This window comes from Procambarus clarkii, chromosome 2 (genome assembly GCF_040958095.1).
Source record: "Procambarus clarkii isolate CNS0578487 chromosome 2, FALCON_Pclarkii_2.0, whole genome shotgun sequence".
In the NCBI taxonomy this organism is placed as follows: Eukaryota; Metazoa; Arthropoda; class Malacostraca; order Decapoda; family Cambaridae; genus Procambarus; species Procambarus clarkii.
The window spans coordinates 43,809,543-43,827,574 of record NC_091151.1 but is presented as its reverse complement, the minus strand read 5'-3'; the positions used below and the strand labels follow the sequence as shown (position 1 = coordinate 43,827,574).

The 18,032-nt window shown below is 46.4% G+C and overlaps 1 protein-coding gene and 1 long non-coding RNA gene across 2 annotated transcripts in view; one reads left to right on the top strand and one right to left on the bottom strand.

The window, feature by feature from the left end:
- Positions 1-18,032, top strand: part of LOC138364893 (uncharacterized) — a 357,402-nt gene that overhangs the window by 227,034 nt on the left and 112,336 nt on the right. The gene's annotated exons all lie outside the window — the stretch shown is intronic.
- LOC138367169 (putative uncharacterized protein DDB_G0281733) lies at positions 2,402-5,958 on the bottom strand. Its single transcript, XM_069328577.1, has 3 exons — positions 5,845-5,958; positions 3,349-3,765; positions 2,402-2,749 (listed from the first exon to the last, which is right to left on the bottom strand). Exons 1-3 carry the CDS (start codon positions 5,956-5,958, stop codon positions 2,402-2,404), a joined length of 879 nt encoding a protein of 292 aa, XP_069184678.1.

Sequence of the window (18,032 nt, the reverse complement as noted above, 5' to 3'; positions counted from 1 at the left end):
AAAAAAAAAAATTATATATATATATATATATATATATATATATATATATATATGTCGTACCTAGTAGCCAGAACGCACTTCTCAGCCTACTATGCAAGGCCCAATTTGCCTAATAAGCCAAGTTTTCATGAATTAATTGTTTTTCGACTATCTAACCTACCTAACCTAACTTTTTCAGCTACTTAACCTAACCTAACCTATAAAGATAGGTTAGGTAGGGTTGGTTAGGTTCTGTCATATATCTACGTTAATTTTAACTCCAATAAAAAGAAATTAACTTCATACATAATGAAATGGGTAGCTTTATCATTTCATAAGAAAAAAAATAGAGAAATTATATTAATTCAGGAAAACTTGGCTTGTTAGGCAAATCGGGCCTTGCATAGTAGGCTGAGAAGTGTGTTCTGGCTACTAGGTACGACATATATATATATATATATATATATATATATATATATATATATATATATATATATATATATATATATATATATATTTCAACTGGAAGCTACTAAATTTGTGGGAATACTGTCCACTGGTGCCGTAATTCTCATATGATTGTATTTTGATCCCTGGTTGCTCTCTCGTCACTTAACAAAGAAAACAAACTGTTGGGCTTGTTTCTCACATCTCAGCTTCCGTAACTGGCTTGCGAGTCGTCAATAGCTGGCCAAATTGCAGAGACTCTCTTTTTGAGTTTCAGTTAACGGACGGAAAATACACACTGAGCAAACAGAGAAGGTTTTCTCTTATTCAGAGGCCACTGTGACCTGCATTAGGTGGAATAACAGTCTTAATGATTGGACCATTAAATCTAAGAAAATTAATATGGTATACTTTGTCGGAGACACGAACTGCTTTGTTTCCGAGACAAAACAAGCGAGGTCTAATTTTTTTTTTTACTTTCAAATTTAAAAGTAGTTGTTTTTATGAAACTAATGCTTTTCTGTCCACTAATGGGTGACGCTAATTAGGGTCATGTCATTTAATGAGTATAATGACCATGGATATCTGTCCGTAATTATATTAACCTGAGAAGAGACTTTTTTTTAATTTGTAAATGGTCTCTCTCTCTCTCTCTCTCTCTCTCTCTCTCTCTCTCTCTCTCTCTCTCTCTCTCTCTCTCTCTCTCTCTCTCTCTCTCTCTCTCTCTCTCTCATGCAGAAAATAAATCACTTACACTTTCGTGTCGTCCTTTTTTACGGAAGAAGAAACAGAAAACAAATTTTTAACGAACAAAAAAAGAGTGATACATTGAAATACGAATGTTAAGAAATAATGGGGAAGGCCATTTGCCAAACGGTTCAAACTATCCAATAACCTGTTGTCTATCATTCTGCTTGGTAATTGGTTTCACAGACCTTCAGCCATTTCCCCTAGCCAGAGTTTACCCATTTATTTTCTAAATGCCATTCTTTAACATCTGATTACACTGCTTACTGATTTTTCTTCGGTTAAATTTTTGTTAGAAATATTTATATCAGTTATATATCCTTTCAATTGTTTGTACATATCAAATATGTTTCCTAATACTCTAAGCAATATTTATAATGCAAGTCTAGTTTTATTATTTGCCTTTATTGGGCACAAGAAAATAGCACCACAGGAGTTGAAGGTTCATCCGTTTAATACTCATAGGAGAGAGAAAATTGGATTTTTAAGAAGGAAATGTCACAGTGTGGCTGGCTGACATTTCCTTCAGTGAGAAGGCGCTGACGTGATCAGTGTGTCAGTGGCATCTCTTTATCATCCTCTCTCTCTCTCACCCTGCCCTCTCTCACCCCCGCCCTCTCTCTCCTCCTCCCCTCTCTCCCTCTCCTACATCCCATTCCCTCTTTCTCTACCATCCCTCCCTACCTCATCCCTCCCTCTTCCTCCCCTCTCTACCCCTCAACCTCTCCCTCTATCTCTCTCTCCCTCTATCTCTCTCTCCCTCTCCACTCTACCTCTCTCCACTTTCCCTTATACTTTCCACCATAAATATTGTCTCTTAGGTTACAGTCTTGTAAAACTTGAAGATTTACATTACATGTAACATTCTGCCTTATACCTGCTTTATATTTTTCTATGGTCAGTGTTTCCCAAGCTTTATATACTGTTAAGCATAAGATCGAATTTCCCGACCATCATAAATCGATAAGAATAAAAACATTTATGCAACATGTAAGACTTGTAAGGCTGCAAGATATCCATCATCGATATAAGATGCAACTACATATCCTGTTCCCAAAACAATAAGTAGTTTCAATGTCAATATTTAGCTTAATAAATTGGAAAATAAATCCGAGGATGAATATTTTATATGTGGCACATCTTTGGTCACAAATATGAATGTGTTAAGTTTTTGGGAGTTTTGTTCCTTACTAAGTATAGGTATGTTTGGGTAATGTGGTCTCGAGTTCTAAGAGCACGTCTCGAGTACTAGCTTCGAGCACGTCTCGAGTGCTAGCTTCGAGCACGTCTCGAGTGCTAGCTTCGAGCACGTCTCGAGTGCTAGCTTCGAGCACGTCTCGAGTGCTAGCTTCGAGCACGTCTCGAGTGCTAGCTTCGAGCACGTCTCGAGTGCTAGCTTCGAGCACGTCTCGAGTGCTAGCTTCGAGCACGTCCCGAGTGCTAGCTTCGAGCACGTCCCGAGTGCTAGCTTCGAGCACGTCTCGAGTGCTAGCTTCGAGCACGTCTCGAGTGCTAGCTTCGAGCACGTCTCGAGTGCTAGCTTCGAGCACGTCTCGAGTGCTAGCTTCGAGCACGTCTCGAGTCATTTAACATAGTCATATAAATTAAAGTCAAATACTGACATAAATTATAATATAATTAATAAACTAACACATAGTGAACCCGACAGTTTTAATAAGATGACAGGCTGGAAAACAGTCAACTTATCCCGAATTCTAGAACCAAACTTCGCACACCTGTAAGTTCCTCTTGGCCGTAAACTGGTGTTAGGGGTACATCACATACAATAAAAATAAAGTCAAGTATAACAAGATTATCTTGATATATTAGTTGCTCTTTATCCACATTTTATGCAAATGAAAAACTAACGAGGACAAGATGAAGGTCATACAATGGGATCGAACTCCCCGAGTCCCTGGAGTCTAAGGGAAACACACATTCCGAGTTCAATACAATTCTAGTGAGATTTTTCACACTTCAAGTTGAGACGTAACTTGAGCATGATTTATTTCATCTCGCTCTGAAATTTTGTTAGTGTTTTATTTTGCTCAATTTAAGAATGAAATTTCTTTGAGGATGAGCTGACGAGATCATGGTGTCAATGTTCACGTTGCGCGCGCTCGCGCTCTCTCTCTCTCTCTCTCTCTCTCTCTCTCTCTCTCTCTCTCTCGTCTCTCTCTCGTCTCTCTCTCGTCTCTCTCTCGTCTCTCTCTCGTCTCTCTCTCGTCTCTCTCTCGTCTCTCTCTCGTCTCTCTCTCGTCTCTCTCTCGTCTGTCTCTCTTCTCTCGTCTCTCTTCTCTCGTCTCTCTTCTCTCGTCTCTCTCTCTCTCGTCTGTCTCTCGTCTCTCGTCTCTCTCTCGTCTGTCTCTCGTCTGTCTCTCGTCTGTCTCTCGTCTGTCTCTCGTCTGTCTCTCGTCTGTCTCTCGTCTGTCTCTCGTCTGTCTCTCGTCTGTCTCTCGTCTGTCTCTCGTCTGTCTCTCGTCTGTCTCTCGTCTGTCTCTCGTCTGTCTCTCGTCTGTCTCTCGTCTGTCTCTCGTCTGTCTCTCGTCTGTCTCTCGTCTGTCTCTCGTCTGTCTCTCGTCTGTCTCTCGTCTGTCTCTCGTCTGTCTCTCGTCTGTCTCTCGTCTGTCTCTCGTCTGTCTCTCGTCTGTCTCTCGTCTGTCTCTCGTCTGTCTCTCGTCTGTCTCTCGTCTCTCGTCTCTCGTCTCTCGTCTCTCGTCTCTCGTCTCTCGTCTCTCGTCTCTCGTCTCTCGTCTCTCGTCTCTCTCTCTCGTCTCTCTCTCTCGTCTCTCTCTCTCGTCTCTCTCTCTCGTCTCTCGTCTCTCGTCTCTCGTCTCTCGTCTCTCGTCTCTCGTCTCTCGTCTCTCGTCTCTCGTCTCTCGTCTCTCGTCTCTCGTCTCTCTCTCTCTCTCTCTCTCTGTCTCTCGTCTCTCGTCTCTCGTCTCTCGTCTCTCGTCTCTCGTCTCTCGTCTCTCGTCTCTCTCTCTCTCTCTCTCTCTCTCTCGTGCCTCTCTCCCCCCTCTGTCTCTCTCTCTCTCCCCCTCTCTTTTTCTCTCCCTATCATAGTTCTGTTTTTGTATATACATAATGTGTTTGTATTAATAACATCGCAAGCACAATCCACGTTTTCTGCACGAGTAGGCAAATTATTTGCCTACATAAGAAATGAAATTAAAATGAAAACAATCATATAAAATTACAAAAACCGGGATTTTGGGCAAGTAAATTTTTTCTTCGACACAAAAAAAACCAATGGGAACGCCACCATTCTGCCGCGACCCACAATCGGCGCAAACGCACCCGCCCTGCATGTTGAGGCTCAAGCAACGAGTACGCAACGTCTATCCGGTCGATGCCCAAGCAATGGCAACGCGCATCCGGCCGGATGTCGGACGTCCTGGAGAGTCCACCGGTGTGCGTCAGTGGGCGAGTTAGCTGCACTGCCGTAAGCTATGCTCACAATAGCGTGGAGATAATTCAGTAAGTGAATAGGGACGGAGAGAGAGAGAGAGGGAGTCTAATGCAATTGTGCGACCCACGATGTCGTCCCGGACCCGCCAGTGTGGCCTCAGCGCTCAAGGGCATCTACACAAACGCTCCGCTCATTGTTGCTGTTAGGAGGACATGGATGGGGAATGGGGAGGGGAATGGGGGACTGAATATTCAAAGGACACTTGGATATTAGTGTTAAAGACGAGGTTAACACAGGGGGGTTAAGGGGACGTGGCTGACACGAGGTATACTGGCTAGGTGCCTCAAGGTGGGTTATAGAAGACACGTAATGGCTATATAGTCGCCTGAAGACAAAGATTTGGGAACCGAAGGTAAGGTAAATACCAGTTTGGAATATAAGGGTCAGAGGCGATGTTACTCCAGGGGTCAGGAACAGGAGGAAATGAGAAGGGAAACTGGGTTAGGGACTAGTGATAGATCCAAGGACATATGGTGGAATCCAATGATTCATACACGGTAGAAATATCGTACAGGTACACATAGTTCAAATCCACAGTGTACGTGTACCTTGTAATGCCGTATAGTAGGACCACTTGGTGTGGAGATATACATAATTTAATTATAGGTGAAAACACATGGTAGACACACACAACAGAGACTTAGTGTGGGCATAATGGCTATGGACACATGGCAGACACACAGGGTAGCTACACATGCTTATAAAAGCGTTTAAGAGCAAGAGAAGGGGCACTGGAGTAGACACATAGGATAGATACAGAGAGTTCTACTTCACTCACCAATACACACAACTTCTATCCACTGTAAAACTGGCAAAGATATATATGTTAGCTAAGAAACTATAATTTATTTAGAAAAAAATGTAATACAGTATGATTCAATAATATTTTTGTCAAGACTTGATAAACAGTAATTTCTTTAGCTTTAATCCAGTCAAAGGGATAATTAAAACTTCATTTATGAATTCAATATATACGTCCCTTGCTGCGTCAGGGATGTGCTACTGTGTGTCCCTGACAGGTCCCTGACAGGTCCCTGATAGTAAAAGAGACCTGTTAATGTGTGCACATCACACAAGGATATGGGACACACCACTGAACATTCTGTGCACATTTCACTCAAATTCAATATAACGCGTTGAATTTTTGAGCTTTGTTTTTGTTGACTTCGCGACCTCAATTAAGAGCCAGAGCCAAATACCTCGTGAAGCAGCACCTGAGGATCCAATTCCTGCGACTGGAATGATCTGAGACGGGCAGGAGAGCCAGCGTCTCTGTGTGACTTGTTGACCTGTTGAACTTTGATGAGGATCATGTTGCTCTCTGGCGCCTCCCCTCCAGTTGAAGTTGGGAGTGGGATTCGCCCACTGACACTCTTTCTCTCTCTCTCTCTCCCCCCCTCTCACTCTCTCTCTCCCCCCCCTCTCTCTCTCTCTCCCCCCCTCTCACTCTCTCTCTCCCCCCTCTCTCTCTCTCTCTCCCCCCTCTCTCTCTCCCCCCTCTCTCTCTCTCTCCCCCCCTCTCACTCTCTCCCCCCTCTCTCTCTCCCCCCTCTCTCTCTCTCCCCCCTCTCTCTCTCTCTCCCCTCTCTCTCTCTCTCCCCTCTCTCTCTCTCTCCCCTCTCTCTCTCTCTCTCTCTCTCCCCTCTCTCTCTCTCTCTCTCCCCTCTCTCTCTCTCTCCCCTCTATCTCTCTCTCCCCTCTCTCTCTCTCTCCCCTCTCTCTCTCTCTCCCCCCCCTCTCTCTCTCTCTCCCCTCTCTCTCTCTCTCCCCTCTCTCTCTCTCTCTCCCCTCTCTCTCTCTCTCTCTCCCCTCTCTCTCTCTCCCCCTCTCACTCTCTCTCATTCGCACAACTTGCCTTTACTGCAACTCTCAAGACGTTCCTTCAGGCGAACATTTCACCTCGGCTCCTTCGTCCTCTCTGTTGTTTTTCCCCAGCGTCCATGGTGTTGGGAGATGGTGTTGCAATGGATTTAGAGATACTCGGTTCCCCAGGGTGCTGTGCTTGCCCAAGTACTTCCTCGTTCTCATATCAGACACGGGTAAGGAGACAGACTTTAATGCCGTATCATCCTTTGCAGATGACACTATGATTTTTATATGAGAATAGATAATATAGAGGTATCGTCAAACATCCAAATCAGGTCTTCCAATGGGCCACAGGATGCCACATGATGTTCAACGAAGATCAGTTCTATTCCGATAAAAACGAGAATATCAAAACAGAAACCACTTATAAAACGCAGTCAACCCACTATAGTAAGAAAATTTTCTTCCCGAATTCATTCAATAAACCCTTTGGGGCGTTACGAAATTCTCAAACTGTGTTCTCTAGAGCACAGACTTGAGAGATACGCAAGAATTTACACTTGGGAAATATTAGAGGGACTAGTTCTAAATCTACACATGGAAATAACTTCCAACGAGATCAGGAGGCATGACAAGAAGTGCAAAATACCCTCGTTGAAAAGCAGAGGTGCAATTGATACGCTGAGGCAGTTCTATCAACATTTATGAACCCAGACGTTTCAACACTAACTCTAAACGGAAGAGGAGGCATAACTAACCGGTGTTAGTTATAACTCATAACTCTCACGGTGTTCACGAGAGAAGTTAACAAACCCCGCCAAAGAATATCTGATCATCCGGATTCATACGCCAGACTAGAGAGCAGCGGCGTCCAACAGCCTGAATGATCAGACCCCCAACCAGGAGTCTTGGTCCTCCAGGCTTACCGGGATAATGACTCTCGAAGCCAACCACGGGTAAACAACAGGTAGGTATTAAATTTGCCTCTAATGATGCCCTATTGTTGACCGTTCACTAGAAAATAATAGATGGAAATAATAAATATATATTCGTTTAAATTTCGTTTTAAACTTGAGTTTCATCTTGGTGACCTGCTTTATAATTTCGTGATTGGTCCTTCTCGCCTTACTTTCACAGGTGTCATGCTCCTGTGACAATGTTTTCATTATAAGTTAACACTGTGATTTATTCATTTAATTCTTCTGCAGTGTTGCTTGCAAAACACTGCCTTTGATCACTGTGCTCCTGCCTGGAAAACAACAGCACAGTGCCATTGACCACGATTCTCCACTTACACAAAGCCACTGTACTAGTAATCCCCCAATAGCAAATAGCTACAGAACTGGTAAATCCCCAACAACACAGTACCACTGTATATAATACTACCAGCCAGAACAGTGTTCTTACAATGGACTCTCCTCGCTATCCCAGGTCACTCTACACCAGCCCAGGTCACTCCCCACCATGCCAGGTCACTCCCCACCATGCCAGGTCACTCCCCACCATGCCAGGTCACTCCCCCACCATGCCAGGCCACTCCCCACCATGCCAGGTCACTCCCCACCATACCAGCTCACTCTCCACGAGCCCAGGTCACTCCCCACCAGCCCAGGTCACTTCCCACCAGCCCAGGTCACTCCCCACCATGCCAGGTCACTCCCCACCATGCCAGGTCACTCCCCACCATGCCAGGTCACTCCCCACCATGCCAGGTCACTCCCCACCATGCCAGGTCACTCCCCACCATGCCAGGTCACTCCCCACTATGCCAGGTCACTCCCCACCATGCCAGGTCACTCCCCACCATGCCAGGTCACTCCCCACCATGCCAGGTCACTCCCCACCATGCCAGGTCACTCCCCACCATGCCAGGTCACTCCCCACCATGCCAGGTCACTCCCCACCATGCCAGGTCACTCCCCACCATGCCAGGTCACTCCCCACCATGCCAGGTCACTCTCCACCATGCCAGGTCACTCTCCACCATGCCAGGTCACTCTCCACCATGCCAGGTCACTCTCCACCATGCCAGGTCACTCTCCACCATGCCAGGTCACTCTCCATCATGCCAGGTCACTCTCCATCATGCCAGGTCACTCTCCATCATGCCAGGTCACTCTCCATCATGCCAGGTCACTCTCCATCATGCCAGGTCACTCTCCATCATGCCAGGTCACTCTCCATCATGCCAGGTCACTCTCCACCATGCCAGGTCACTCCCCCACCATGCCAGGTCACTCCCCACCATGCCAGGTCACTCCCCACTGTTATGATCTCAGCCTGCAGGAGAAACGAGTCTCCCTTCTTGAGAGTTATTCAGCAAGCCTGACCTAACTAGAAGGTCTAGCAGAATTTGAGGTGATAACGCATATGTAAAATAGTTGGTTGGATATGTGTAACAGTTTGAGATTATGGGCAATGCAGAAGAAAATAGATAAATGACTGGCTAGGAGATGTGGACATTTTGCTGGAGGCTTGAGGCTCGCTTCTGGAGGACCTTGACCTCACTTGAGTGCCAGACATCGCAGGGGGAAGCCGCGCTCCGTTGAGCTCCCGTCAGAAGGGAACCCCTAGTGATATATCTCTAAGAGAAGAGAAGTGTGCAGACGTGCCAGCTGTGGAATCGAGCTGGGGACGTGTGGTCTCAAGTCGTGGACGATAATTAGTGAATATTAAGCCGCCCGGAGGCATTATTGTGGGCTGTGTGGAGCGCCCTGACCAGACGCCGTCAGAGGAAAAGCGCCCTCGACCAGTTAATCTGTGGTAAGCACGATATACGCCAGTTCATAGTGATTGCATTGTAGTTGGTCGTGTGCCCAGCGACAGTAGCGATGTTTATTTATAAGTTAGACATGTTTTAATAAGGCAGAAGGCCTGAAATAGGAGAGTGAAGAGGGAGGAACACGGAGCGACATCCGTCCTCTCTGAGCGCTGGCGGACGACTGAGGGAGCCTGGCTCCGGATGGAGGAAGACCCTCCCAGCGAGTGAGGACCGCCACCAGGCGAGGTGGAGTATGGACCCGCCCAAAACGGGGGAGTCCACTCTCACTGTATGTAGAGAACAGATAGAGGTTTGAGGCAAACATATTGTGTGAATATTTTTTGTTTATGTGTTAAAGGGGAACATTTTATTGGAGTGTCGATGGGTTGCAGGTTTGTCTTTTGGGGAAGAAGTTGCTGAGAACTTCGAAGCCAGCAGATGAAGTAGCTGATGAGACTCCAAGGTAGTGGAGCAGAGGACCTCGAGCTGTGAGGAGAAGCAGCAGTGAAGAGGAGTGTCACGTGCTTCTGTAGAGGTGGTGAAGCACCATAGTTACTCGAGGAAACTTCATGGTGTAGCAGCCAAGAGAGCTGTGGAGGAGCCTAGCAGAAGGGTGAAGCACCGTAGTTGCTCAAGGAAACTTCATGATAGCAGCCTGGAGGAGCTGCAGAGGATCCTGGTAGTGAAGCCCGGAAGAACCTAAAGAAATAGGGTAGTGAACTTCCAGAGGTGGAAGGGGAAGTTCTGGTGGATTACTTATAGGGAGTTGATAGTGTTTGGTTGTCATTAGCGTGCAAGACGCAGTGAGAGGTGAGTGACTGTTGGCATTCTTGCGTCAAGGAGTTTTTTTATACTGAAGTATCAATGAACATTTATACTGGTATATGTTATTGCATTCAAATGCTGGTTTTCTATATATATATGTTATCTTGCTGATGGTGCAACAGTGTGTAGGCTTGACCAACTTGAGGAAGTTAATAGTATCAGGTGGTGAACCAGGAGGTAGGATACCACTTGATAAGCTGATAATAGAGTTCTGATGGTATTGGAGTGCAACCTGATTGTGATATTATAGAGTATAGGATTCATTATTATTATATGTGTGTATGTATCGTGTATGTGCTTTGTTCAGTAAATGTGTCACAATTTGCTGGTGTTTGCCCTTGTCCTAGTGAGGCTTCCCAGGAGGCTGTAAAGAAGGAGAGAGAGAGAGAGAGAAAGAACCATGAACCACTGCTGTGGACAGGGTAGGAGGTAATACTAGTAAGTCATAGGGGGATTGAGGAGATCATATCTCATAAGGAGAGAGTGGGGAGTCACAGTGGCTCGAGTGGGTGTGTGCACGTGACGACGAGGCTAAGTGTTGGAGCCGCATCCCCTGAACGTGTGACGTTGAGCCCCTCTCCAAGAGCCAGAAGCGCCAAGGGTGATCTCCTAGTATAAGCACTCTACCGAGTTGTGGGTTGGGTTGTCCGTAGAGGAAGATCAACGACGACTACACCAACCAACCCACAGTCTATGATAAATTGGGGGCCTGTGTCCGGGAGAGTGAACTGACACACCCACACCCTGTCCAAGAGTGGATTTGTACACCCTTGCTGAAATAAACTGTGTGACCGCAGGTGTATATTCTCTCTCTTGGGAAGACTCACAGGACAAAGATGGATAAGGTGCAAACGTTTGTGGAGTCAGGCAAGCCTGAGGACTTAGAAGGTTGCACGAGGGATCAATTGAAACAGATAGCAGAAAAATGTGGCATCAGGTTGAAAGCATCTAAAGTAGCTGGGATGAAGGATGAGATCCTTAGACAGTTGAGAGCCAGAAGTGAAGCGGCAGAGCAAGGAGCCCAAAAAGGAGCTGAAAGTGGAAAGGAGGATGATGGGCAGGATGAAGTGAGATCCCAGGGATCGAGTAGGAGCAGCAAGAGTAGCCGCAGTAGTAGGAGTAGCCGGAATAGGAGCTTGGAGAGATTCCAGTTAGAGCTCCAGATGCAGCGTGAGGACAAGGAGAGACAGTTCCAGCTGGAAAAGATGAAATTAGAACTGCAGATGAAAAATGAAGCCGAGAAGGAAAAAGAGAAAACCAGACTGGAAGTAGAAAAAGAGAAAACCAAACTGGAAGTAGAAAAAGAGAAAACCAGAGTAAGGGAACTGGAGTTGGAACAAGAGAAAGAAAAAGAGAAAGCAAGACTAGAGGTCGAAAAAGAAAAAGAGAGAACAAAACAAATGCAGATAGAAGCGAACAGAACCTTGGCTGAGCAAAGGATTGAACATGGGTTGCCAGAGAGCACCACCCAGGTATCACACCCACCAGATGTTAGGGTTAGGGAGAAGGACATTCCCTTGTTTGTGCCCGAAGAGGCAGAGAGCTTCTTCGAGCATTTTGAGAAAGTAGCCAGTATCAAGGAGTGGCCACAGGAGGAATGGGCCCAGCTGGTCCAGTTAAGATTGACCGGTGCAGCCAGGGAGGCATACACCCAATTGTCACTGGAAGAGTGCCAGGATTATGCCACAGTAAAGAGCAGCATATTACGCTCGTTTCAGTTAACCCCAGAAGCTTATAGAAAGCGCTTCAGAGAAATGATCAAAGTTGGAGCATGTACGTTTGCTGAGACAGCAAGAGATCTGGAAAGACGATTCCAGAAGTGGATTGAGGCTGCTGGAGTTGGATCTTACGCTGACCTGAAGCAACTGATGGTCATGGAGAAATTCTTGGAGATGATGCATCCCGAAACAAAGTTCAAGATCCAAGAAGCAGGGATAATGGAGGTGAAAGATGCCGCAGATAGGGCGGATATGATTACTGAAGCGTACAAGAGCTTAAGGGAGAACAGAGTGAGAAGCGAGGCGAGACGCAGCAATGGCAGATCCAATGGAGTCTGGGGAGGAAGAAATTATGAGAGACCCAGAAGAGTCTGGGATGAGAAAAATTTTGATAAATGGGTAGATAAAAGTAAGTACCCTAAAACTCAGAAGAGTAGGTCGCGCACTTCATCTGAAAGTGAGGATGGAGGAGCAAAACGAGAAACTGATCGTTATCCAGGAAATCAAGGGTCCAGTAAAGCCCCACAGAGTGCAAGTAGTGTACCTGGCCCGAGGAACTCCAATACGAGTGGGCAGAGTCAGAGCTACTCTGGTACGTATAGGAGAGATTTTTCACAGATGAGATGTTACAATTGTAACGGATTGGGTCACGTGATGCGAGATTGTCGGCAGGGCAAGAGAGTTGTGACCCTGGCCATGTGTGACCCCCGAAGCAAATATATCAATGTGTTCCAAGACAAACCACAGAGAGCGAACTTAGTGAACGAGAGGTATAGGCCGTTCATGAGCAAAGGTTGGATCAGTGTAGGAGGCCAACCTGAGGTAGAAGTTGGTATCTTAAGAGATACCGGAGCTAATCAGAGCTTGATTGCGAGAAGCCTGATTGGGAATGATCGACGGTTAGCTGGCAGGAGTAAGATGAGAGTATATGGGTTATTGTCTGAGAGTGACATGCCCGTATGCACTGTCCAGCTAAGGTCGGAATATGTGTCGGCAGAGGTGATGTTGGGAGTGTGCCCCGACATACCTATTCCAGGAGTCCAAGTGATCCTGGGGAATGACTTGTGCGGGACAAAGGTGTTGCCAAGAGTCATAGCGGAGACTGTGCCAGAGGAGTGCCCAGAAGGCCACTGCACGAGTGGGACACCTGAGAGTGTGAACCTGACTGACATCCGAGGAGATGAGTCAGGAGACCGCCAAGCCATTGAGTACCCTGTCTCGGTAGTGATGAAGACAGAGGTGGCCGACAAGGAAGACGCTGGAGGAGATGAGACAGTGTCAATTAAACCGGTAGAAGATATTGATGTAGATATAGCATGGCTGTTTGATGAAGGTCCAGCCCAGGAGAATGGAGTCTCGGTGAGGTCGAAAGTGAGGATGACCCAGCCGAAGAAGAATCATGTGAAGAGAGCGGACCTGAGTAGAGCCCAGACTGCTGAAACTAAGAGTCGGAAGGTGAATGCAACTGTGCTGAGTAGGAATGAGGAAAGATGTGGGCAGACTGAGGACGAGAGTAGAGCGTCAAGTTGTCCACGAGCACAGAGGCATTTGGGTAGTAGAGTTAAGTTGTGGGAGATGTCAAGAGTTGACATGTTCCACAGGAAACGTGAAGAAAAGATAGTGAAGAAGAGTAATAGCCGGGAAAATGAAAGGAGAAGAGACAGTATGTGTGGAGAGATGCTTACGAGCACTCTGGGAGAGATAGAGCGACATGTACGGTCGAGTGCTGTTGGATGTAGTACAGTGCTCGAAGAAACTTTTAGGGAACGAAGAAGAGTTGAAGGAGAAGAAATGGAGTTGTATAGAAGTGAGAAGTGTGGGAAGAGGAAGATGATACAAGCATGGAGGAATAGAAGAAATCCGAGGATGCGAAGGAAGTCGAACAGGATGAGGTCTCAGATAAATGAGGGGACGAAAAGGAGGATCGTCGGTGAAGACGAGGGAGTGAGGTATGATGACAGGAGACGGAAGTATAATGGCAGTAGATGGAAGAGTGAAGACGACAGAGGAGGTACAGACAGTAGATGTCTGACTCTGGACGAGAAGAGAAGAAGACGAGGAAACGGAGGGTGGAGACAATAAGTAGAGTGGACCGATGGAGTGCAGGCGTCCAAGGAGGACAGCCTAGCTTTGAGGTGTCAGAGAGGTCAAATCGTTTATGAGAAGATCATATTTCTGGCGAGTTGTGAGCCAGATGTTGCAAGGAGCATCGAACTAATTGTAGACGCCTAAGGAAGTATATGGGGTGAAGAACGAGACAGTGTGGTGGCGGATGTATTATCCCGAGCTTTGCCACTGGAATAACTCTCAAAAATAAGGGGAGGGGAGTGTTATGATCTCAGCCTGCAGGAGAAACGAGTCTCCCTTCTTGAGAGTTATTCAGCAAGCCTGACCTAACTAGAAGGTCTAGCAGAATTTGAGGTGATAACGCATATGTAAAATAGTTGGTTGGATATGTGTAACAGTTTGAGATTATGGGCAATGCAGAAGAAAATAGATAAATGACTGGCTAGGAGATGTGGACATTTTGCTGGAGGCTTGAGGCTCGCTTCTGGAGGACCTTGACCTCACTTGAGTGCCAGACATCGCAGGGGGAAGCCGCGCTCCGTTGAGCTCCCGTCAGAAGGGAACCCCTAGTGATATATCTCTAAGAGAAGAGAAGTGTGCAGACGTGCCAGCTGTGGAATCGAGCTGGGGACGTGTGGTCTCAAGTCGTGGACGATAATTAGTGAATATTAAGCCGCCCGGAGGCATTATTGTGGGCTGTGTGGAGCGCCCTGACCAGACGCCGTCAGAGGAAAAGCGCCCTCGACCAGTTAATCTGTGGTAAGCACGATATACGCCAGTTCATAGTGATTGCATTGTAGTTGGTCGTGTGCCCAGCGACAGTAGCGATGTTTATTTATAAGTTAGACATGTTTTAATAAGGCAGAAGGCCTGAAATAGGAGAGTGAAGAGGGAGGAACACGGAGCGACGTCCGTCCTCTCTGAGCGCTGGCGGACGACTGAGGGAGCCTGGCTCCGGATGGAGGAAGACCCTCCCAGCGAGTGAGGACCGCCACCAGGCGAGGTGGAGTATGGACCCGCCCAAAACGGGGGAGTCCACTCTCACTGTATGTAGAGAACAGATAGAGGTTTGAGGCAAACATATTGTGTGAATATTTTTTGTTTATGTGTTAAAGGGGAACATTTTATTGGAGTGTCGATGGGTTGCAGGTTTGTCTTTTGGGGAAGAAGTTGCTGAGAACTTCGAAGCCAGCAGATGAAGTAGCTGATGAGACTCCAAGGTAGTGGAGCAGAGGACCTCGAGCTGTGAGGAGAAGCAGCAGTGAAGAGGAGTGTCACGTGCTTCTGTAGAGGTGGTGAAGCACCATAGTTACTCGAGGAAACTTCATGGTGTAGCAGCCAAGAGAGCTGTGGAGGAGCCTAGCAGAAGGGTGAAGCACCGTAGTTGCTCAAGGAAACTTCATGATAGCAGCCTGGAGGAGCTGCAGAGGATCCTGGTAGTGAAGCCCGGAAGAACCTAAAGAAATAGGGTAGTGAACTTCCAGAGGTGGAAGGGGAAGTTCTGGTGGATTACTTATAGGGAGTTGATAGTGTTTGGTTGTCATTAGCGTGCAAGACGCAGTGAGAGGTGAGTGACTGTTGGCATTCTTGCGTCAAGGAGTTTTTTTATACTGAAGTATCAATGAACATTTATACTGGTATATGTTATTGCATTCAAATGCTGGTTTTCTATATATATATGTTATCTTGCTGATGGTGCAACAGTGTGTAGGCTTGACCAACTTGAGGAAGTTAATAGTATCAGGTGGTGAACCAGGAGGTAGGATACCACTTGATAAGCTGATAATAGAGTTCTGATGGTATTGGAGTGCAACCTGATTGTGATATTATAGAGTATAGGATTCATTATTATTATATGTGTGTATGTATCGTGTATGTGCTTTGTTCAGTAAATGTGTCACAATTTGCTGGTGTTTGCCCTTGTCCTAGTGAGGCTTCCCAGGAGGCTGTAAAGAAGGAGAGAGAGAGAGAGAGAAAGAACCATGAACCACTGCTGTGGACAGGGTAGGAGGTAATACTAGTAAGTCATAGGGGGATTGAGGAGATCATATCTCATAAGGAGAGAGTGGGGAGTCACAGTGGCTCGAGTGGGTGTGTGCACGTGACGACGAGGCTAAGTGTTGGAGCCGCATCCCCTGAACGTGTGACGTTGAGCCCCTCTCCAAGAGCCAGAAGCGCCAAGGGTGATCTCCTAGTATAAGCACTCTACCGAGTTGTGGGTTGGGTTGTCCGTAGAGGAAGATCAACGACGACTACACCAACCAACCCACAGTCTATGATACCACCATGCCAGGTCACTCTCCATCATGCCAGGTCACTCTCCATCATGCCAGGTCACTCTCCATCATGCCAGGTCACTCCCCACCATGCCAGGTCACTCCCCACCATGCCAGGTCACTCCCCACCATGCCAGGTCACTCCCCACCATGCCAGGTTACTCTCCATCATGCCAGGTCACTCTCCACCATGCCGGTCACTCTCCACCATGCCAGGTCACTCCCCACCATGCCAGGTCACTCTCCACCATGCCAGGTCACTCCATCATACCAGGTCACTCTCCACTAACTAATTAATACTACACATGGCGCAGGTGGCTCGTCAGGTGCTCACCCTCACTCACCAACTAATCACATATCAAAGGAGCAGCGAGTCCGCAGTCAAAGACACGTGTCCGTCAGTGGCAATTACCTATGTGAAGTGTGTTTGCCTTAGCTGCTGTTCACTGGTTCTATTTAATTGAACATTTTCCATACCAACGGGAAATAAATTGGGTTGAGCAAAGTGAAATACAGTCTCGCTGTATCTGTGTGTTTGTGTTTGTGTGTGTTTGTGTGTGTTTGTGTGTGTGTGTGTGTGTGTGTGTGTGTTTGTGTGTGTGTGTGTGTGTGTGTGTGTGTGTGTGTGTATTATGCTCTGTTTATTTATTTACACCAATAATGAAGGAACCAGTGAATGGAAGTGTAGCTTATTTTTTTTAATTGGAGTGTACAAGTTAGTTCAAATACGTTTGTTTACTGTCAATTTTTGCCCAAGTCGCTGGCAGTCTTCTGAACATGCAGCAGTTGTTGAATAGTGAAGCGCTCTGTGGTGCGGCAAAATCAGCCATAGCTGGTGTTTTTCAGGTGTTGAAAACCTCTGTTGTGAGCAACTGTGAATGTTTTGATCAGGTGTTGGAAGGCTCTATATGGAACTGATGAGTGGACTGGTCAGGTATTGAGAGGCTCTATTGTGAGCTACAGTGAGCGTGTCGTCAGTTGTTTAGAAGCTCTGTTGAGAAATACTGTGATAAATTTCGTCAGTTGTTAACAGGATCTACTGTGATCTACTGTGACTGTTTTGGTCAAGAGTTGAGAATTGAGTCATAGTTACTATGAGTAACTATGAATGTTTATCTCAAACGTTGCTGGACATGAGTACGAGTGAGTGTTTAGGCCAGGCGCTTCGAGTCTCAGATATAAACACCTGTGAGGGTTAATTAGACCAGGATCAATCAACACCTGACACGCCAGGATCGCACTGTGATATAATTCACATGCAATACTACGCAACGAATTCAACCAACGTCACTATTTCCAGAATTATAGACATGCTCGAGACATGATTTAACATAAAAAAATACTTCTTCCTAATGACTATGGTTTTCAGCAGGTTCCTTTAACGTGATGCAATCATGCTATCAACTATTCCGTATTATATATATTTACCGTACTAATGTTCTCTATTGGCTACGTACGCTACGTATTGGGTGGTACGGGAACAAGGGAACACAGGTGGAACCTGAGTACCCAAATGAGGCACAGGGACGTTAGAAAGAAATTTTTTAGTGTCAGAGTAGTTAGTAGGTGGAATGCATTAGGCAGTGATGTGGTGGAGGCTGACTTCATACAAAGTTTCAAATGTAGATATGATAGAGCCCAGTAGGCTCAGCAATCTGTACACCAGTTGATTGACGGTTGAGAGACGGGACCAAAGAGCCGGAGCTCAACCTCAACTAGGTGTATACACGCTGAAGAGCTAAATATTGTTGTTGGCAGCTCATGAATCTCTTGTGTTCTCAAGAACGCAGATCCTTACGATGGTGGTCTTAAGCAGTGAGGGAAATATTTGGATTGATGATCCAATTTTGTGAATTTTAGAGTTTTGTGGTAATTGGTTGTAGGTGCCTGCGCCCACCTACATACTCAACACCGTAGTCTCCGTAGGTGATAAT